The 22,005-nt window shown below is 37.8% G+C and overlaps 2 protein-coding genes across 5 annotated transcripts; both read left to right on the top strand.

Annotated features, from left to right (window-relative positions):
• The first annotated feature begins 3,148 nt into the window (after positions 1 to 3,148).
• Positions 3,149 to 12,449, top strand: LOC114362696 (aldo-keto reductase AKR2E4). 4 transcript variants are annotated; one of them, XM_028318180.1, is made up of 7 exons: positions 3,149 to 3,237; positions 8,929 to 9,021; positions 9,636 to 9,818; positions 10,077 to 10,193; positions 10,636 to 10,803; positions 11,236 to 11,436; positions 12,073 to 12,449. In XM_028318180.1, exons 1-7 carry the CDS (start codon positions 3,187 to 3,189, stop codon positions 12,292 to 12,294), a joined length of 1,035 nt encoding a protein of 344 aa, XP_028173981.1. In that variant the 5' UTR covers positions 3,149 to 3,186; the 3' UTR covers positions 12,295 to 12,449. The 4 variants fall into 4 exon arrangements, with proteins under 4 accessions (XP_028173981.1, XP_028173980.1, XP_028173978.1 ...); XM_028318179.1 differs by lacking the exon at positions 3,149 to 3,237 and adding an exon at positions 6,597 to 6,780 and having other exon boundaries at positions 10,639 to 10,803; XM_028318177.1 differs by lacking the exon at positions 3,149 to 3,237 and adding an exon at positions 6,599 to 6,780.
• A 1,207-nt stretch (positions 12,450 to 13,656) lies between these two features.
• Positions 13,657 to 19,858, top strand: LOC114362699 (F-box/LRR-repeat protein 20). Its single transcript, XM_028318184.1, has 5 exons — positions 13,657 to 13,862; positions 16,890 to 17,003; positions 18,173 to 18,256; positions 18,887 to 18,994; positions 19,716 to 19,858. The coding sequence occupies exons 1-5, from the start codon at positions 13,833 to 13,835 to the stop codon at positions 19,815 to 19,817; spliced, it is 438 nt and encodes a 145-aa protein (XP_028173985.1). The 5' UTR covers positions 13,657 to 13,832; the 3' UTR covers positions 19,818 to 19,858.
• The last annotated feature ends 2,147 nt before the right edge of the window (positions 19,859 to 22,005 follow it).

The following is a 22,005-nucleotide window of genomic DNA, read 5'->3' as shown; positions in this document are numbered from 1 at the left end:
GGCCTTTATCCAGCACTCCAGCAGTGGACGTCTTTTGGCTGAAACGACGACTAATGGTTTCATAAATGTACACTAAGAAAAATTATAGCAATTAAGTACTACTTAGTCACGTAGCACGCAGAACTGACTGGCCGATGGGGCAGCCAGGTTCACGTACTGGTAATTACCTACTTAATTGGTCGCGGGAGGTGCCTGGACGCGAGCGGCGCAGGACCGGTCTTTGTGGAAATCCTTGGGGGAGGCCTTTGTCCAGCAGTGGACGTCTTTCGGCTGAAACGAACGAACTGGTAATTAAGCGCAGCGTAGGACGTCAATCTTGTAAGGTGGACAGATCGCAGGAAGAAAAAGGTCCCAGGAAGGCTCCGCAACGCTAGAAGGGTGAGAGATGCTTCTAACCGGCCAAACTGGGAATCATTGGACCAAGTACAGCAGTGGACTTCCTGTGGCTGAAATTATGATGAAGGAATCTCAAATTGAACGTAAGTCTGACTCGCATTAACACTGAGTTTCTTACGCCACTTCTTCTCAGCACTAGCCCATATGTTGTCCCGAAGTGGTGGTAGGGCAAGCTATATTTGGGACGTGTATAAGTGCCCTGGAAAGCTACAACGCGAAGCTCTCAAAGATCGAGCCATGACAAAAAATGTAGCTTTTGAGGAAGTTGGTAACTATATTTAAATGAGAAAGTTTGTATGTATGTCTGGAGGTTGTACATGTTTGTTACTCTTTCACGCAAAAACTACTGAACGGATTTTGATGAAACTTTACAGTATTATTGTTTATAATAACGCAGAATAAGATATAGGCTATAATTTATGACGCTCTCTGACAAACTAAATTTCACATGGGTGAAGCCGCGGGCATGGACCTAGTGCCGTACAGCTTACGCTGAGCCGGATGCCCTTGTCACCTTATTTTTAATTGTTAAGCTGTGTTAAAGTTGTATTTTTTTTTTGTTATGGTATACAATAAAGGTTTATTTATTTATTTATTTATTTAAAAGCTGTAGGTAATATACGTAACTCAAACAAAATCGGGTCGTTCAAACTCAATGTATCAGGGGTGCTATCTTTCTATTTTTAGTTTAACTTTAACAAAAAACAGTCCTCCCTCTGAGATGACCACAAAAACCTTTCCCTCCGACTGTACAATAGGCCGCAGTAAAAATCTGATATTTACCAACATTCCTCCCATGTATCCGGCAAAGCACTACAATCTAATAACTACCCTAACGCACTGTGTTTAGGACGTTATTTGAGAATCAAGGTCCGTAGTTAAAAAAATAACTTTTTGAAAAAAATGATTTTTATGGATTCACGTGGTTCAAGACGTGTGGTTTTTGGGTGTCAATTTACAAAGTAGAATCGTCATATTTTTATAACTATCATCATCTAGGGAAGCGCTGGACGCAGGCCATCAACATGGAAAGCATTGGGGGAGGCCTATGTTCAGCAGTGGACGTCCTATGGCTGAAATGATAGTTAATAGTGACTGAGTTTCTTGCGCTGCTTCTTCTCAGCACTCAGTAGGTACTGACCCATTTATTGTCCCGAAGCAGCGGTAGGGTTAATACTGGGACGTGTAAAATGTTTTTTTAAAGCCTATTTGCATAATTATTATTTATGTATGTATATTTTATGCAGTATAGGTTAGTGTCCGTGACTCTCACTCGGCATGGGGCACACTGAAAACCAGCGTCGTGGCTTCCCTCACCGGGGGCCACGGCATATGCTGAGTGGGGTCCCATTGCGATGGGCATCGCTGTGCGACAGGGTGGCACTGCTTAGTTTACTTGCTCATTCATTGTATGTTTTATGTCACCTCTGTCTTATTTGCTTTTTTTTTCATTTTATCTCTTTTTTCTTTTGTGATGTCCGTGGCAATAAATGTTTCTTTCTTTCTTTCTTTCATAAAATATTTTAAATCTATTACACACGTTGAAGTCTCCTAGTCGCCTACTTTTCAGTTTGGCCCTAAGGTTGACTGGAAGAAAATGCCAAGGCATTAAGTCCGCCTTATGTACACTGCTCTATGTGCATACAAGTTTAAATAAATAAAGTATTTTATAGAAAGCAAATCAATACAATGTCTACAATTATAATAAGACTACTGAATAAAATTCCATTATGTTTATTATGGTGCGATCGTCCTTGGACATCCCGTCCTTGTAAAAAACCTAACAAACAAGTCCCATAACCACTTTTACTATCCTTTGGGTCGACCCTTTCATTCTAAACATGTAGGATAGAAAGAGTAAGAATAACTTGCGCTTTCGTTTTTATCAATTATTAGCGGCCTTCAAAAAAAGGAGCAGGTCTTATTTTTTTTTTATTTCATTTTCTCGAAGACGCCTGGACCAATTTGGAAATAAGACTTACTTTTTTTGTTTCAAAGAGTATTTTATTCCCAGATGGTTAGTATAGTAGGAGATATCTACATGAAAACGTAGGTAGGTAAATTGATTTGGTAGTTTTTCAGAGTCCTGAAACTGTAAGTAAAAGTCGCAAAATTATTTTTTTCAAACTTCATGCGTCGAAATCATCGAGTTTTTGAAAAAAAATCTATGATTTTTAATTTTTCTGATCAATCAAAGTCTCCTAGTCCTCGATATTAGGTAGGTTAGTCTAAAATTTTGACAGTGTTAAGACCAGAAGTTTTTTTTTAATTCTTAAAAATACAGTTAAAAGCTCTAACTTCATTATTGTGAGTTGTAAATCTATTTTAATTAACTATTGTGCGAAAGATTCTTGAGTAGGTAGGTACCTATTCACTTTCAGGGGAACATTACGCAGATTAGAACTCACTGGCACATCTGCGGTCTATGTCATGATACGGGGGGGGATTGTCTTTCAATCTTCGAATCGGTAGGTAACCCCAGGTACCAGAGGGTGCCTTGGAGTTATGACGGGGGGGGGATCGCCCCGGTGCCAACCCATGCTACGCCGCCTGCTCCTGGTATAACTGGCACATTGACAGTTTCAGTATGGGAAATTATGTCAAAATGTCGAATAACTGACGATTTATTCGAGATTAATATTTACTCTTGTTTGGTCGAATCAACAATAAAACAACAAAGTGAACCTACCGAAACCAAATGCACTGCACAACTTAAAGCTACAAAAAGTTCTCCCGCACAATATAAAAATAGAATAAGTTCTGTAACGTACGATTTAACGTGTCATTTGCATGCCAGCAGCCATGTGGTCGAGTTGTGTGTTGTTGTTACCGGTTATCTCGGTAAGTACTTTTTTAAATTATAACTTTCATATTATTATTTAAAAAAAAAAGTAAAAAAGGATTTATTACTAAAAGAGAGCTTGTATCGCAGCGGCCAATACGAACAATTTACTAAAATACTTTTTTTTTTTATGCTAGCCAAGGCAGGTATTTGACCGCAATCGCACCTGGTGTTAAGTGAGATGCAGTCTAGGATGGTACATACCTGCCCTGTAAGTGCCTATTCACTCTCGCCTTGAAAACGCATACTTATTTAGTTTATTTATAACTAGCTTTTGCCCGCGGCTTCACCCGCGTGAATTTTCGTTTGTCACAGATCGTCATAAATTATAGCCTTTATGTTATTCTGGGTTGTAAACAATAATACTGTAAAGTTTCATCAAAATCCGTCCAGTAGTTTTTGCGTGAAAGAGTAACAAACATCCTGACATCCAAACTTTCGCATTTATAAATATTAGTAGGACCGTAGGATAGGATTAAACCAATTTTACCACTATCTTAGCCACAGGTTGACTTTTTGTCGCCATGCCCGTGACGTTTTCTCTTTTACACTTATAAAAGAGAAAAAGAGAGACAACGTATGTAGTACGGTAGCGCATTTTCTTACATAACTTTTCAATTCCTATCATTGGAGGTCCGAAAATATTTCTCATACAATTTGATATCATAATGATCATTCTTCATAAAAAATTTAAAACCTACATATTTAAAAACATAATCATTGATATTCATAATATCACTAATCATACACTTAGTTTTTACTAATATTTGTTTTCATATATTTTTCTATACTAATGATCGAAACTCATAATCATTCGAATAAATAACTATAATATTCATAAATGTGATGTATCCTAATATTTGTTTTCATAAATTTATTACTCATAAGTGTATTTATCCATATTATTGAAAATCATGATGTCTATATTCGTATTAAATCGTATTTTAACATTAAATTAATTTGAAATGGTCCAAAACAGGCAATATTTTGTGCCACAAAACTAACGTGACAGAAACGAATCGCTGCAAAACCGACTCCACGTAGTCTTGTCTGCCCTACCCCTAGAGTGTAATTTAAAAGCCGGAGGCGCGGAGGGAGGGCAGCCCTCGCCCGCTGTAACGAGGCTCAGGCGCCCGGGTGAGCTGGAGCGGCTGAGGCTGGTCGCCGAGGCGCCGAAGGCACCGATGGCGATCCAAAAAGCCGAAGCTGCGGAAGCAAGCGTGGGTGCCTGAGCCTCGTTACGCAAGGGCGGAAGGGCTGCACATCCCGCAGCGCCGGAGACGAGGAGATACCAATGGATGCTGCATGCTTGCTTTCATGCTGCATGCTCTGCATGCTTATCTACTCTATTAAATTATACATGTTTTTTTAAAGATACGAGTATGTCTGTTATAAAGTAAATTATTCTGAACAACAACATTATGAGTTGAAGTATGTTCTTAGTAACAACATTATTAATTAAAACAATATGATCAATGAATGTTATGAAGAAAAAAGATCTGAAAATAAAAATTATGTATTTTAAATGGTTCTTGGTAGTAACAGTATTGATAAAAAAATTATGATTACTAACTGTTATGAGCTCCGATGGTAGTAATAAAAATGTATGAATAAAAAAAGTATGAAAAATAAAATTATGAAGAGAGATTATTATGAACTCAAATCGGTAGTAAGACAAAGAATAGGATTTAGAATTTTATGTGAGCCAATATAGAACCATGTAGTACCTACCTACTCTTTTTTTTAGGATGGACTGGTAGGTACTTAATCTTTTGAGAGACATCTGTCACGGTGACAAAAGTCATCCGTGCGCGCGCACCCTTATTTTTATATATTTTTTTTCATTTTAGTTCACTAAGTACAGTAGAATCCCTATTATCCGGATCAATTAAAACCAGGGGTGTTCCGAATAATCGAAAATCCGGATAATCGAATTCAAAATAAAATCAAACAATAATTAACTTTTTACAATAGAAAGGGTTTTCAATACATCATTTAGAGTCTAAAAATCTAAATTTTAGACCATTGGATGTATTTTCAAAATGAACTAAACGACGTCCGTACCGTGTTACGGTGGCGGCGCCTTCCGTTTTTATGGGTCCAGTCCAGACCTCAAATTGGTAATTAGAAATCGTGAAGAATGAATCCGGATAATGAGGATCAGTACTGTTGTAGAAAATTCAATAAAACTAGTATCTACGTTAATCTTTAAGACATAAGAAAGATATATCTTTTTGAAATATCCAAATCGGACCATTACTTACGAAGATATNCGTAGAACAAAAATTTTTGCACTGTGTATTAAGGATTTCTTAGCCCTATAAATCTGCATTCACAGCTAAAAATCGAAATGATCCTCATTGGATATCCGGATAATCGAAGTCCGGATAATCGATATTCTAATGTATAGTTAGCCGACAATATTAATTTAGATTCATTTTACGCAAGTGTGTGACGTAGGGTGATGTTGTAAAATCATTTTCATCAATATATTGCTCTCATTAATTTTTTTATCTTTAGGTAAACAAATAGATAACTGAAATGACATAATATCGTTTGACGTAAGCAATAAAATAAAACAAAGTTAGAATCTGAGATTAACTATTCCAAAGTATGAGCAAAACTATGTAGGCTTTTAATGGCCGGGTTCATCTCCGCGAGTTTTCATCGAAAACAAAACACGCGTGACGGGCACCTACTTACTGGGATATTTAATCGACAGGACACTCAAGAGCGAGCATTGACGCACGCACGTGTATTCTTCACCCATTTGCATTGTAAAGACAATAAAATATGTGAAAACGGTGGTGTAAATTAATACTGTGCAGTAGTTTAACTGCCTGAATAATAATAGCAACACAAATCGTAATTCATGCTTATTCATGTACTATTTCCTCCGCAATTTTCCGCAGTTTGGCACCTCACGTCACACATCATTTTGCCGAAGTCAGCCCTATGGCTTCGGCGCAGTACCGATCACTGACGTTTGTCAACAAAATGGTGTTCGACTCTTGAGACAAGCTAAATTACACCAATAAATTGTTAACGACATTGAGCATATTTTTTTTAAATACCTTCGTGAAGAAAACCTTCTATACGTACCTAGTACTTAAATTTTATTATTCTGTGGTAATACCTCATTAATTTTTTTATTCGCCTCGATAATATTATAAGCCATACATAACCATAAACGGTCTAGTCATTAAAAAAATATGGCACCGTCACGGTGACAAGTCACCTGTGTGCGTGTCTAATGCTGTGTGCCATAAACAACTAGCTTTCTGCAACTGTAGGTAGGTTGGTACTACATATTATTATTTACAATTTATTTGTAGGTAGTTGTAGTTATCTCATTTCAAATCATCCTACTCACACTCATTTTACTCGTGGGTGGATAGCATACCGAGCGTTTTACTGCTGATAATTGAAATTAATTGTAATTTTTGCAAATTAATATTATGTGTTTCGGAGACAACGAAGTACTGAGAAGAATCCGTGGTTACTTTGGTTTTGGCAGGAACAGGAGTTCTGCAGATAGTACCGTAAGTTTTTAAAAATATCTTAGCGATTAGAGTCGCTTCTCAAACTAAATTTTAAATAATAAACAACTGAAAATAAAAAAAAAACAACTTTAATCTATCGAACTGCCTGAGACAGGAATTGAACCCACGACCTTTCGTTTGCCGGGCGACTGCCCTATCTAAATTATTAATCCTACCGTAAGTAGGCAAGTTTAATTTTTTACCGTTACAATTTGTTCTTTTTAAATTTTTACAGGGTTTTCTATTTCTTTACAAGTAGCATTTAATAGTGAAGACTAGTTGACTCGGCGAACTCCGTACCGCCTATGTTCATCAGGAATAATAGGATTAATGGTGAAAGAATTTTTTAAATCGGTCCAGTAATTTCGGCCGATTACAAACGAACAATAAAATCTTTCCTCTTTAAAATATCACTGTAGTTTTAAGTACTTTTGTGTGGTATGTAAGTAATTAATATTTCCTGTTTATTCACAAATTCGGAGTTTTGCGTACCTACCTACCTATCTTTTCTTAAAGGTTACTAAAACCTTTATTTTGTCACCTGTCATCCGCTTTGCAATGGAGGGAAGTCGAACCTTAACTTCGAACTCCTATGTTCTTCTGATTAATTTCGTTGCGCGTCCAATGACAGTTTAACTTTCCCTTGGGACAAACTTGACCTTCACTGGTTGGGTTGTTGGCGGTCAAGCTGTAGATCCTGGCTACACAAGAGTTGCAGCGCAGCGGTTATTTAAGTAGGTCGTGATCCTGTAGTGGATAATGACCAGTACCTCTAGTAGGAAAAACTTTCGAGTTCGTTTCGTTGCGTATTCAAAGTGTCATCGAAAAATTTTGTATGAAAAATTAAACAGCGCCCCCTATATTATAGCCGCCCTAGGGGGCGCTGTTTAATTTTTCATACAAAATTTTTCGAAAGTTTTTCCTACTAGAGGTACTGATAGTCTATGTTAATGAACTAACTATACCTTGAAATTGCACTTATCGTCTAGGAAAATATTGAAGGCAATCTTGTTTTAAATGGCAAACTAGCATTACTGCGGTAATCTTGATAATGTATTTTCAATTGACCTCTAAATTCCTCACGGACTCTATAGGATTACAGACTGTACATTTTCGCTTCAAAATGAATCCTATTATTATTTAAAAAAAGCTTGTAATAAGAACACAGTGTTTGGTTTAACGTGCTCTTGTGGCTATACCTACTTAAAAATAACATTGTAAGTCTACACATGCAAAAGCAAATTCGGTCACAAAAAACTTACAAAATTAAATAATAATAAAAATAAACAAGTAAGTTTGTTGTGTCTTAAACAATGTTAACACACAAAAAACTTAGGTATTCTTTCTTTGTTCAACTTCATGGTATCTTAAGGATAAAATTACATTAATTTATCACACAAAAAGCTTAGGTATTATTTTACTAATTTTATCTTAGAGCCCTTTTTCCTGGTGATGAGGTCTTTTAATTTAATCTTAACAAAATTATTTAAAAACGTGCGTTTATGAAGAATGGATGGATGTTTGTTATTCTTTTACGCAAAATACTGGACGGATTTTGATGCAAAACAATGATATAATTAATAGTATCAGGTCAGGCGTTACTCCATAATATTAGATAGGTACTTAGTATAAAATGTAGGAGAATAGCACAAGGGCTGTCTATAGGTACGTGTAGGCTGTTTCCTTTGAAATAGCCTATAATAATTGCAGATAATAAACATTAACAGTTGCAAAAAAGTCTACTGTCGGCGTTATTTATACTCAATTATTACTAAATTATTCAATTAAATTCTTTAAGTTTAAAATATAACCCTCCTGGCGCAGTCGGGTAAAAATAAAATTGAAAGGGTCTTCAAGTTCATACTTTAGTTGAGTATTTGATAGTCTGTGCCAAACCGGTATTTTTGCAGACGAAGCTGCGCGACACTAACTTTAGTTTAAATTGCGATTAACAGCTATCTTGTTGACTACAGTATGAATATTCATTCACGAACACAGAGCTAAGGCAAGCCACTTGATTCTACGTAACTCGTGTGGCGATACATAACCTAAACGATTGAGGGATGATGGTCTGTTGTAAAACAATTTAGCGGCAAAATCAATAGATTTTATAATTTTTAATGCCTCATTATTTTTTCATTTTTACAGATGGTGGTCGGGGTAGAAGTTCCGAAATTGAAAATGAACGACGGAAATTATATGCCAGCGATAGCTCTTGGCACCTATTTAGGATTTGGAAAGGTAAAGTAACTAACTATTCATAGATAATGGAAATACCTAACACCTTAGCATTTACACATTTAATTTTATCTGACGTATTTAAAAGAAACAAAAATATTTACGTTTGTCATTTTGATCGATTGGATGAGTGCATGCGTTTCCTTTGACCTTCACGTAATCGGATGTTTTTAAAAAGCGCGCGTTTTGGGGATGTCAACTCTTAATTTTGAATTACCCCATTTGTTGTTGCTGTGGATAACTTTTTTGGCCTAATTAGTTTAAGGAAAATATTTGTTTTAAATGCAATTATAAGTGTCGGCTGTGGTTATTCCCCCACCACCCATTTTTTGATACGGGCACTATTTTTGAGTGTGATTGGTTCACCATTTTAGTCAAAACATTTTTATTTTCAACTTTGCTTATTTATTATTTTGTTTTCTTTAATTGCAATTATTTTCATACAGCTTATAGTTTAATACAGATAGCATATAAAAATGAGTTATACATAAGCCTAAAAGTTTTCACTGCTAATTTAAAATTAAAGATATAAAAATTACAACACTTACAACATAACATTTCAAAGCGTACGCAACTCTACGTAAAGTATTTAATCATATTTTATACATATTTTTCAGGATGGCCCAATTAAATCTGAAAATAACATGCTGCACGATGCAATCATTCACGCATTGAACGCTGGGTACCGTCATATCGACACAGCTGCTATTTACAATACAGAAGCTGAGATTGGTGAGGCACTGAGGATGAAGCTTGCTAGCGGTGAAATCAAACGAGAGGATCTGTTTATAACCACTAAGGTATTTTTCAAACTATTTTGTAAAGAAGATGTTAATGATTTCTATAGTTTTAGTTTAGCGCTTAACTCAATCAGTCCCTGGGGGTGATGTAATTTGAGCAGCACGGGAGGGGTGACGTTGACGTCTGAAGTCTCACTGACGTTTAACTCTCAAAAACACCCTCCCGTGCCGCTCCTATACCTCAGGCGCTTACTGAATTTAGCGGTAAATCTATAGTAAATCGAATATTGCTATACTCATGCAATCTTGTTTTTTTAGTTGTGGAATACAGACCACAAGCGAGAAGAAGTAATGGAAGCAATGAAGGAATCTCTAACGAAGCTGGGACTCAGCTATGTTGACTTGTACTTGATGCATTGGCCAATGGGTCTCAATGTGAGTAACATTGAAAACAGAACTGATGTAATTAATTGTACGATTTCTTTTACGAAAATGTTGTTTATTTATTTATTCATGTAATTGTAGTTTATGCGTGAAGTAATAAATAAATAGATAATAATTATAATCTTCTAAGAAATGGTGCCGGCCCCAGTGTCGTAACTATACCATGAAAGGCCCGTGGTAAATTCCGTTCATGGAGGCCCCCTGTGGCGTATCTAGTTATTTTTCAGGGGGGCCCGCGGGACCATCGCGCTGAAGCAGCGCGAGCAAGGGGGTGGGTGCGATTAGGGTCGAGGGCCCGTGGCATTTTGCCAGTCCTGCCACCCTATAGTTACGTCACTGGCCGGCCCAAAAGATAAGGAGAAATGTAAAGTGTTCCTTAGGTGCTACCTTTTTTTTAGTGTATGTTGACGTTCATAAGTGCCACATTTTCCAGGAGGACTACTCTCATTCTGATACTGACTACATTGAGACATGGCGTGGGATGGAAGATGTCCAACGCCTCGGGCTGGCCAAGTCCATTGGCGTGTCCAACTTCAACAAGGAACAGTTAACAAGACTATTGAGAGAAGCGGAAATTAAACCAACTGCTTTACAAATTGAGGTGAGTAAAGTACCTATACCCGAGTGGTGTCCGGCTCGTGATGAGCCGGAAGACTTAGTTTAGGCAGGCCTCCCACTAGGTGGACCGACGATCTGGTGAAGGTCGCGGGAGGTGCCTGGATGTGGGCGGCTCAGGACCGGTCTTTGTGGAAATCCTTGAGGGAGGCCTGGTCTAACAGTGAACGTCATTCGGATGAAATGAGAGTATACCTAATGTTTAAATCATTCAAACAAAATGCTGAATCGCGGTTTTTATTGTGCAAGTCACTTAATCGTAGTGTAAACTTCTGGGAAATGATGCCTTTATTAAAAGTCACGTAGTTATAAATTAAAGAAATCTCATGATAGATTTTTGTCAACTTGAAGTTAACGAAAAAATGCACCATAATAAATAAAAACGATACCTATCTAATTCAGTTTATTCATTTTTCAGGTCCACCCTCAAATCATCCAAACGGAGCTGGTACAGTTTGCCCACTCTGAGGGAATAGTTGTCATGGGTTACAGTCCATTCGGCGCGCTTGTGATGAGGTATGGCATGGAACTGCCTGGCCCCAGATTCACCGACCTACGTTTGGCTGATGTCGCCAAGAAATACCGCAAAACTCCAGCTCAAGTAGCGTTGCGGTGGTTGGTACGTATAAATTCTTTATATCTGACAGTTAGATCTGTAGCTAGAAACGTTGTGTGATGTGATGATCCAGTAGTATTTTAAAGCTTACACTACCGACCGGTGTCATTACAAAAAAACTTAAACAGACGTTAACCACGTGTTTCAAATTAAAGCATACGAAATGTCAATTTAAACAAGAGTTCAACATCCGTTTAACTTTTTGTAATAACTCCTTAAATGTTTATTTGTTTGGTATTTTGTTATGTTTCTCACTTCGTTTGCCTTTTTAATTTAAAATTGAGACTTATTGATTTTTAGCCACAAAAACAAATCATAATTTATTTTGAACTAGCTTTCCGCCCGCGGCTTCGCCCGCGTGGAATTTTGTCTGTCACAGAAAAACTTTATCGCGCGCGTCCCTGTTTCAAAAACCGGGATAAAAACTATCCTATGTTCTTTCCCGGGACTCAAACTATCTCTATGCCAAATTTCATCAAAATCGGTTGCGAGGTTTAAGCGGGAAAGCGTAACAGACAGACAGACAGACAGACAGACAGACAGACAGACAGACAGAGTTACTTTCGCATTTATAATATTAGTTGGGATTAGTTGGGATGCGTATCTGAAAGTCCGATTGATAGAAATATTTTTTTACAGGTTGACAGAAACATCGTGCCAATACCAAAGAGTGTAAACCCGAAGCGTTTAGAAGAAAACATCAATATATTCGACTTCAAGCTCGCTCCGGAAGAAATAAACAGGATCAACGATTACAACTCTAATACTAGATACACTCTACCCTCGTTCTGGCAGGATCATCCCTATTATCCCTTCGAAAAGATTGCGAGCCCGGCAGCAAATCCTTTTCTTAGAGATTAACAGATGATGTGATTATGTTACTCAGTAAATGTTATGATTTATTATTGTGATAAAAAGTCAGGTTTCTTTGATGAAATTTTTGTACTGATGTTTTAATAATTAATGTGAATTCAAGATAAGTATAACAGTATTAAAGAATGAAATTTATTTTTGTACTTATTTTTCTTTATTTTTCACACCCTTCTTATTGATTATTGAGTATAATGTAGGTATGACTATGTAATGATGATGATCAGCCATAGTTAACTTCATTTTGATTACAGATAATAAAAATTATAATAAAAATAAACTTTTTTAAAAACAAGCTTTTATTCTGAATTTCGAAAGTTTGTATCGCGCATGGAATTTATTCCTCTTTTTCTCTGTTTGCGCTACAAGCTTTCGAAATTCAGAATAAAAGCTTGTTTTTAAAAAAGTTTATTTTTATTATAATTTTATTTTACACTTTTTAGTTATATCTTAATCTCAGGACCCTGGACGTTATCTAACACTAAAGTGCTCGAAAAAACAAATCCAACGAACCCAAACTCGATGAGTTTCCGCCGTTTTGTTTAGGAGTTCCTATGGCCACCTCCCGACTCCATCATCAGACCAGCTCAATGGTACCATAATATTGCATTGTCATCGGACTTACACATGTATGCAAAAATCGGCTGAATAGGAAACCGGGAACTGGGTCAATTTTAAGTTGCAAGATTTGACGACAGACACCAGACATGTGAAAGTAATAAAAAGCTTATATCTTAATCTCAGGACCCTGGACGTTATCTAACACTAAAGTGCTCGAAAAAACAAATCCAACGAACCCAAACTCGATGAGTTTCCGCCGTTTTGTTTAGGAGTTCCTATGGCCACCTCCCGACTCCATCATCAGACCAGCTCAATGGTACCATAATATTGCATTGTCATCGGACTTACACATGTATGCAAAATTTCAGCTCAATAGGAAACCGGGAAGTGGGTCAATTTTAAGTTGCAAGATTTGACGACAGACACCAGACATGTGAAAGTAATAAAAAGCTTGTAATAAAAGTACAGTAAAACCATGCAACGATTCCTTGCATAAAATTAAACATGAAGGCAATTTTTTACCATATTAAATGTAAGTTAGCTTAGCGGTGGCAACACCATACTGCAAGTGTCAAAGTAAGTATTGATTCCGTTCCGATTTTAGTTAGTGAAATAATTTCTGTAACCATTTATTCTTGTAAACTTGTATTAAAATGTTTAAAAATAAAGAATAAAACACAAAATTGACTTGAATATTAGTTAAGTAAATATTATTCTACAATTAATTGAATTATTGATGAATAGTGAATATTTTTTTAAAGTGCAGTAGAGATAGGTCTGTGCGATTCGGACCATACAAACGTCAGATTGAAAAAATAAACGAGTTGGTCTGTCGCTTGCATTTTGTAAAAAATCAAATCAATTTGTCGTCCATATTTCTTTGTAAACCTTTTGTGCAGACAGTGTGAATTTCAGTGCTGGTGTAAGTGAAATTTTGCATAGTGGCCAAGGTAACTCCGTACCCGAGTATGGCGTACTCAGGAAGAAATAAGTTCGAGGTGGGTCTATCGATTGGTGGAACAAGTTTTCTTTGTTTGTTTTTGTTCTGAACAGCTGACGGATGCCTGTACAGCCCTTCCTAGCCCTTTGTTTGCTATCACGTTTAATTTTCTCCATGCATAACCTTTTCAAATTAAAATGTAGCAAAGTTATAAAAGTTACACTCGGCTGGTACGTTCGTAATCATAATAAACAATCCGAATCTATTTTTGACTCTAGAACAAGCACGGAAGCATTCCGACGCTGTTAGTGTACAGATAAAATACTTTTTGAACGTTTACGACGCGTTTTCTGCGCATTTAGTTGCATTTCGTAGTTTTTGCTGTCAGTTTATCAACCTCTGTGGAGGTCAATCAACTCCGATGGTACCGTTACGCGATGGAAATGACCCCCAAATTCGGTGATTGGGTTTTGCAATTTTGGCCACAAAATTCTTTTTCATGTTTTTTTAAGTGAAAATAATTTTGGTATTTTCTATTTAGTAAATATAGCAATTGCAATATTGTGCAATAAATATTTTTTTCGAAACCAGGAAACAGTAAAATTTATTAATAATGTAATTTTCATAAAATTTATCACATTTTTTTATAGCAAACTTAATAATAAAATAGAAACTTAAATTGCTATGCAATTTGTAAATTTTAATATATTTACATATTTGCGTTACATTCAAATAATTAATTATAACATGCACCTGAAAAGTATACATAAAAGTTTATATTTTAATCATTAATGAGTTGCATCTGTTTTATTTTAATTAGGTATTGGCCATGTAAAGCAGATGCTAGAAGGACATAACAATATTATACATCAGACTATGACGAATAATAATATACATAAGCCACATGCAGCCAAAAACTTTGCAAAACATCTTTATTAAAATTGGAATAAGGTTTGTGTTGTCAACTTTTTGGTCACTTTCGGTGTCACAAACTACACTCGACATCAAATAAATCGCACCTCCCGCGACAAGCATTTTCAAACCTATGCATCCCCACTTCCCACCAATATTGGCACCATTTAAAAGCCTAGTTCTAACCTTCATTTCATTAAAGGAAAGGTTTTTACCCCAAAAATGTGTCTTTAGAAGGATCCAGAGTCACTTCTTCAAAAAATAGGTAGTTACGCTAGAGCCAACTTTTATGGCTATAAAACTGTTAAGTTGGGATTAATCGCTATCCATCTGTTAAAGAGGACACGTGAAATCATTATTTGGTTTTATAACGATAAAAATTGGTCTAATTGATCCCATAGGTGAGCCCAAAGTGAGGTATTTTTTCAAGTCACATTTATGGTATATGTTAATCATTTATTAAGAAATTAAATGTGTTTTACTTTAAGGATATTTATTGGGCTTTCAAATAACACCAATATTGTTGGGGCACCTTGATTGTGTCAGAAGAAAATCGTTAAAGTTCGCGTCGCGGAAGGTGCGGTTTATTTGATGTTGAGTTTATTTGACGATGACTGTATGTTACTAAAATTTTCATATTAAACATTTCCTGATAGTCTTGACGTATATTATTGTAGTATTGTTATTGATTCCTTATCAGCTGTTATCAATAGGTGTCAACGTAATTGTTTAATCACATTCATTTGTTTTGTCTACCTTTGTTTGTTGTCTTTTCTATCTTGATTATAATTTTCAATACAAACAAATGACCTAAATGTTTTTGGTCATAAATATTATTATAATTTTATGCAAAACTAGCTTTTGCCCACGGCTTCACCTGCGTCAAATTTAGTTTGTCACAGATCGACATAAATTATAGCCTATATGTATGTTATTCTGGGTTATAAACAATAATACTGTAAAGTTTCGTCAAAATTCGCTCAGTAGTTTTTGCGTGAAAGAGTAACAAACATACATCCATCTAGACATCCAAACTTTCGCATTTATAATATTAGTAGGATAAAATAAGGTCCTGGGTTCAATTCCCAGATGGCGCATATTTTTCCCAGTCTCAGCTGATTATCTAAAGAAATAATTCTAGCCGCTGTTGACATGCAATGTCGTCCGTCCGATTAAACCCGTAAAGACAGAAATTACCTTCATCATTGATAGAAGTTTAGAGACAACTCTATGCTCTAGCACATAAGCATTGTTTTGATAAAACATTCAGGTGCTAAATACGTTTATTTTTTTACGATTTGTCTATAAGTTAAGTCGCAGGTACATAACTTCGCAGTTGTTTTTCGCAGTACATTTGTTTTTCGCGCAATTTGTCAATAATTTTACTGCGCAGCACCTCAATATTACCGCTAATGCTTAGCGCGTGGGCATGGAATTGATAAAATCAACAATTAGAACTATATCGCCACAATGACTTTTGTAACCGTAGGCTAGCTACGACATGAATAATCTTGGGTCAAAAAATGTGTAACAACTGCCAGGGATGTTATGGATATCCGTAACCGTAACCGAAACTTTCGGATATCCGAAATAAAAAAATATCCGTAACCGTAACCGAAGCCGGTATAATATTATTCTTATATCCGTAACCGTATCCATAACCGAAACTACATATCCATAACATCCCCACTAGCTGCCCTGGCGGACTTCGTACCGCCTATGTTCACCAGAAATAATGTAGGATTATAATGGTGAAATATTTTTTCAAATCGGTCCAGTTTCGAAACCTTTTCAGAACAAACAATCAAATAATGTTTTCTCTTTATAATAGACTTGTAAATATACCACGTCATATCCTACTAATATTAATGCGAATGTTTGGATATCTGGATGTTTGTTACTCTTTCACGCAAAAACTACTCAACGGATTTTGATGAAACTTTACAATATTATTGTTTATAACCCTATAGGCTATAATTTATGACGATCTGTGACAAACGAAATTTCACGCGGGTAAAGCCGCGGGCAAAAGCTAGTCTTTCCATATAGCCAAGAGGTGATCTGGACTGGTTTTTTTAAGGAGCGAAGTAACTCCACGTACATTTTTTGATGAAAACACACTAGGCCCTCTGATAATGATAAAAATACTCAAGAATTTTCTTTATCTTTCCAGATATCCCGGTTTACGGGGGAAGACGACAACCACATAAACAAAAAGCTGCCGAAGGAGCTGCTCCTCAAGATCCTGTCGTATCTGGACGTGGTCTCGCTGTGCCGATGTGCTCAGGTAAACGGAACTTTATCTCTTGGCTGATAAGACACATTATTCCGTAAGTACTTTGGAAAGCATGTTAGGGCCTTGCCACACTGGCGGATTGCAAGTGGTTTCAAATCGGAGCGGCGATTCTGCCTAGAGTTTTCACCTCGTGTTCGCCGCAGACACGCGGCGTCGCCGCTCCACTTTGAAAACGCTTGCAATCCGCCAGTGTGGCAGCTCTTTTAGGCAGGGTACTCACCTGCCATGTAGCACGTAACGTAGCATGTAACGTAACCAACCTTCAAGTGAGTACGGCTCGTCCACGGTCATCGCGTATTTGACTGCGAGCCGCCTTTGTGCTCGCAGTGATACCGAGTCGCTGCGATCTCCCTGCGAGCCACGCGCGAGCAGCTCGCAGCGGGCTCGTGCCTATGTACTCACTTGATACAGTATCTGACATTACATGCTACACACACGGCTAGATGAGTACCCTGCTTACTCTTACGACCATCATCGCCTTTAGACTCCCCGCAGACAACAGGCTTTCTTGGGCGATAGTTTGGTCAGGCTGTTGATTAAGTATGAACTGAACATGTATGGAAGTGCACACATTACACCAATTTGGTATCGGCCGATTCCTCATACAAATTAAAAGCCGATCAAACTTTGACTTAAGGTCCTATGCCCCCTAGATGGGGCAGAGGGCATCCACAACAGTCCTCCATCGCGTTCGGTCTTGAGCTTCGTGTTTGATCTCGCTCCAAGTCTTGCCGATTTTCTTCGCCTCATCTGCTATAGTGCGCCGCCAAGTTTGCTTGAGGTGACCATGTTTGCGTTTTCCTTGCTCCAATCCAGAGCCTGCTTGCGGATGTGATCGGGTTTCCTTCGGAGAGTGTGGCCGATCCAGTTCAGTAAAAAAAACTCAGTAAAACTCATTTATTTCTGTAAGTAGGCTTTGCTTGCTTGCTTAAAAAAGCACTTTTCCACTTGCGACACTTGATCTGGCAGCCCCACCACCGGACTAGGGTACAGCAGGTTAATCACCCACTTGCCCGAAATCATTAGATTAACGTGAATTACACAACAAGAAACCTACTATAGGCTGACTAAAAGTCGGCAGTCTGCGGGGAGTCTTAATCGATGGAATATTATGTCCTAAATTGGCTCAAACTTAATATTTACATAATTTCAAATTGCAGGTCTCAAAACTATGGAATATTTTGGCTTTGGACGGCTCCAACTGGCAGAGGATAGACTTGTTCGAGTTCCAAAGAGACGTGGAGGTTCGTATCCATATATTACTTTTTAGTTTTTCTCCCAAAAACATCCTTTTACTGGGATGGAATGGGGTTTTAAGTTTGGCGATATGAAAACACAATAATATTTATATTTTTGGTAAAAGTAACAATAAATAAAGTGTAGGCCCACATACCGGCAAGGGTAGCGTAGGACATCCACCCACAAGAAGGTCAGATGACCTCATAAAGGTTGCAGGAAGGCGCTGGATGCAGGCCGCTACCAACCAGGCAATCTGAAAATCATTGAGGGAGATCTATGTTCAGCAGTGGACGTCCTGTGCCTGAAACGATGATGATGCAAACAAAGCGGGCACAGCTCCGTGCAGCTAATCCTGATAGTCGTTTCTAAATGTTCTTTTTAAATGGATTATGATGAAGTAAAAGGTGACTTAGTTTCTTCTGCCACTTAGCACCAGCCCGAAGTAGTGATAGAGCAAACTATCGGGACGTATATTCGTTTGTTTCAGCCAAATGACATCCACTGCTAGACTAAGGCCTTCCCTAGGATTTCCATAATGACCGGTCTTGCGCCGCCCGCATCCAGGTCCTTCGAGACGTGTATAAGTACCCTGAAAAGGGTCTACATACTAATAGTTTCAATTTGAACTTGTTCAGGGGCCAGTGATCGAGAACATATCTCAAAGATGCGGCGGGTTCCTACGACAGCTGTCGTTACGAGGCTGCGAGAGCATAGCCGATGGGTCGATGAAGACTCTCGCGCAGGTATAATAATATTGTATACGTTTAAATACTTGTGAGCTTTGGCCGGAGGCAGGAGACATAATTTTTGGAACAATAAACCATTACAAAAATTTGGCTTTTATAGATTAAACTCCTCTTTTTGCGTCGGGGGTTAAAATACAGTCATCAACAGCCGTGTGGTGACGGCAGAGTAGAATACATTTGTCACCAACCCCTACTCTTCCCGCGGGTGTCGTAAGAGGCGACTTAGGGACTACACATCAAACAGAGAATGGGCAGCAGCGCTCTCTGAAAAACATCAATCTTTTAAACTGCGATCTCCAACCCGCCTGCCAAGCGTGGAGATTATGGCAAAACCCTCCACTATAGTGGAGGAGGCTCATAGTCCAGCAGTGGACTGTAAAGGGCTGTTGATGAAAATACAGTATTTTTACTAAATAAATAAATATCCTTGGACATTTTACACTGCGCCGCTAGTCCCAAACTAAGCAAGGCTTGTACTATGGGTACTAGACAACGGATATAAACATACTTAAATACTTTTTTTTGTAAATACATACATATTATACATAGAAAACATCCAGATTCCAAACCCGTCACAGAATGTGAAGGCATTATCCGCTGTCACATAGTATGAAATTATCGGCAGCGGGTCTGTCCCGCGTTTATCGAGCTGCTAAAGTCGCCTAAATGTGAAAGCGCTCTAACTTACTACGTTTCTCATTGAGGATTATTTTTTCAGTCATGCCCAAACATCGAAGACTTAAACCTGAACAAATGCAAAAAAGTCACCGACCAGACCTGCCAAGCTCTGGGAAGACGATGCAGCAAACTACAAAGGTAAAACCTGTTCACCGTAAACTAATTTATCTTTTTTTGTACTGGCAACTTTTGTAATACCCGTTTATTTTTTACTGGCAACTTTACAATACTGTCAATATCTTAAACGGATTTTGTTGTCTGTGTATAGTTCAATATGTTATATGGCTAAGTCATAAACATCATTTATAGATCAAGCCCTTAACTCAGTGCCTGAGGTATGTGAGCGACACGGGAAGGATGATTTTGACATTTGATATAAATTATAACGTGACAGAGCATAAAAATCTGAAGTCTCGGTGACATTTGACATAACAAAAACACATCTCAGTCACTGACTGGCTAGACCTATAGTTTGCATTTTTGGTTTGGTAGGTAATAGCTGTTGTTCATAGTAGGTGTGGCAAAATTACCTACTAGAAAGCACGAAAAAAATACGGGACTATTCCCACCTCTCGTTCCTCTTAGGCGTTCGTGTATATTCGGAAATCTATACTTAATCTATATTATATAAAGCTCGATTACCACTCACTCACTCACTCACTGACTGATCAGGGGTATTTTTGGGGTATTTAGAGGGGAGAGGGGTAAAATTGTTAGTGTTTGTTTTAAACTAGATTTTTTGACTGACAGCTTTATTACATTTTTTGAACCAAAAAACAAAATGGCGGCACTTTTTGAAACTCCAACTTTTTTGTTTTTCATCCTGAATTTTTTCTTTTTTGGTGGTTTGTTGGGGTTGCCAAAGTGTGTTCAAAAATGTGAGAAAAAAACGGAAAAACAAAATGGCCGCGCCGCCATCTTGGATTGAAAATGCGATTTCGAGGTGTTTTTAGGGAGGTGTCACTCCGAGATGCGCCATTTTTTTTGAAATTTTTTTTTGAGTTTTTGTGACTTATATAGTCTGCTTCAAGGCCACATTCACAGATTATCAAAAAACAAGATGGCGGCTGAGCCGTCGGCCATTTTGTTGCGATCAAAAAATTCCCAAACTTTGGTAGCAATTTTCCGGCAGATGGCGACACCGGAGTGGGGTACAATGTTCCGGGCGATTGTTGGTCTGTTATTCGAGTGTTGCCATGAATCGGAAAAAACTACCATTTTGGAAGAAAATTTTCCACCACGGCCCCGGATAGTAGAAAATGGAAATTTCCAGAAATTCCAAAAACTTGGTATGCAGTCTGGTGACATTTGGGGACCCGAATGACATTTCACCATTTTTATCAAAAAAGTCTGGCAACACTGAAAGTTATGGGGAAAAGTTTTTTTTGCGACATGGGTGTCTTTAAAGTTAGTGACAGACAGAAAGAATAATGGCAGAAAAAAAATAAAAATGACGTTTGGTTGGATATACGACCCAGATTATGGGAAAAATCCGAAATGTCAGAAAATCAAGATGGCGGCGGCGTGGGCGGCCATTTTGTAAAAAGTTGAAAATTTCGAAATTTTGGAATTCATTTTTCGAGTAGTTGGCAACATTTGGGAAATTCGAGTTGTATGAGGCGGTTGTGTGTCCTGTCGAGAGGTTTCGCTTGGGTGAAGAAATTTCTCCAGTGTTGCCATACCTTAGGAGATTTGGTCCAAAAATGTCGAAAGTAGAAATAACGACTTCCGGTCAAAAATTTGGACGACGCCTCCTGCAAAAGGGTCGTGCAAATGACATTTGACCATTTTCATCTCGATCACCTGGCAACACTGGGAGTTACGGGGAAAAGTATTTTTTTCGACATGGGTGTCTTTAAAGTTAAGGACGGACAGAAGGAGATATGGCAGAAAAAAAATAAAAATGACGTTTGGTTGGTTATACGACCCAGATTATGGGAAAAATCCGAAATGTCAGAAATTCAAGATGGCGGCTGAGCGGGCGGCCATTTTGTAAAAAGTTTCAGTTTTCTGATTTTTCAAATGCGTTTCTCGGGTAGTTGGCAACATTTGGGAAAGTCGAGTAGTATAGGGCGATTACGTAGTTTGTTAAGGAGTATCGCTTGGAAAAACGAAAATTTCCAGTGTTGCCATACTTTGAGAGATTTGGTGGCCGCCAAGCGTTCACCCGTTTTCCTAAAGGAACTAAATTCTCCATACAAATTGTATGCAGGGGGGCTCAGCTAACGTAGAAAAAGGCGAGGCCGAAGGCCGAGCGATAGTATCAAGCCCAGAAATCGCCATAGATTAATTTTTATTGCGTCAAAAAAGCACTAGAGCTCAGTGACAAA

The sequence above is a fragment of the Ostrinia furnacalis genome, unplaced genomic scaffold, assembly GCF_004193835.3.
Source record: "Ostrinia furnacalis isolate ACB-3 unplaced genomic scaffold, ASM419383v2 OfSCF6691, whole genome shotgun sequence".
Classification (NCBI taxonomy): Eukaryota; Metazoa; Arthropoda; class Insecta; order Lepidoptera; family Crambidae; genus Ostrinia; species Ostrinia furnacalis.
Note: the sequence above shows the minus strand (reverse complement) of the source record. Positions and strands in the feature narration are given on the sequence as shown.

What these genes read in the sequence shown, in the direction of transcription:
- LOC114362699 (XM_028318184.1), top strand. Translation starts at nt 13,833, where the DNA reads ATGGCGTACTCAGGAAGAAATAAGTTCGAG. An exon ending in CAGGAAGAAATAAGTTCGAG is followed by an intron (nt 13,863 to 16,889) that starts GTGGGTCTATCG and finishes TTATCTTTCCAG; the next exon opens with ATATCCCGGTTTACGGGGGA. An exon ending in CGATGAAGACTCTCGCGCAG is followed by an intron (nt 18,995 to 19,715) that starts GTATAATAATAT and finishes TTATTTTTTCAG; the next exon opens with TCATGCCCAAACATCGAAGA.
- LOC114362696 (XM_028318177.1), top strand. Translation starts at nt 6,697, where the DNA reads ATGTGTTTCGGAGACAACGAAGTACTGAGAAGAATCCGTGGTTACTTT. An exon ending in GGAGTTCTGCAGATAGTACC is followed by an intron (nt 6,781 to 8,928) that starts GTAAGTTTTTAA and finishes TCATTTTTACAG; the next exon opens with ATGGTGGTCGGGGTAGAAGT. An exon ending in ATTGGCCAATGGGTCTCAAT is followed by an intron (nt 10,194 to 10,635) that starts GTGAGTAACATT and finishes CACATTTTCCAG; the next exon opens with GAGGACTACTCTCATTCTGA.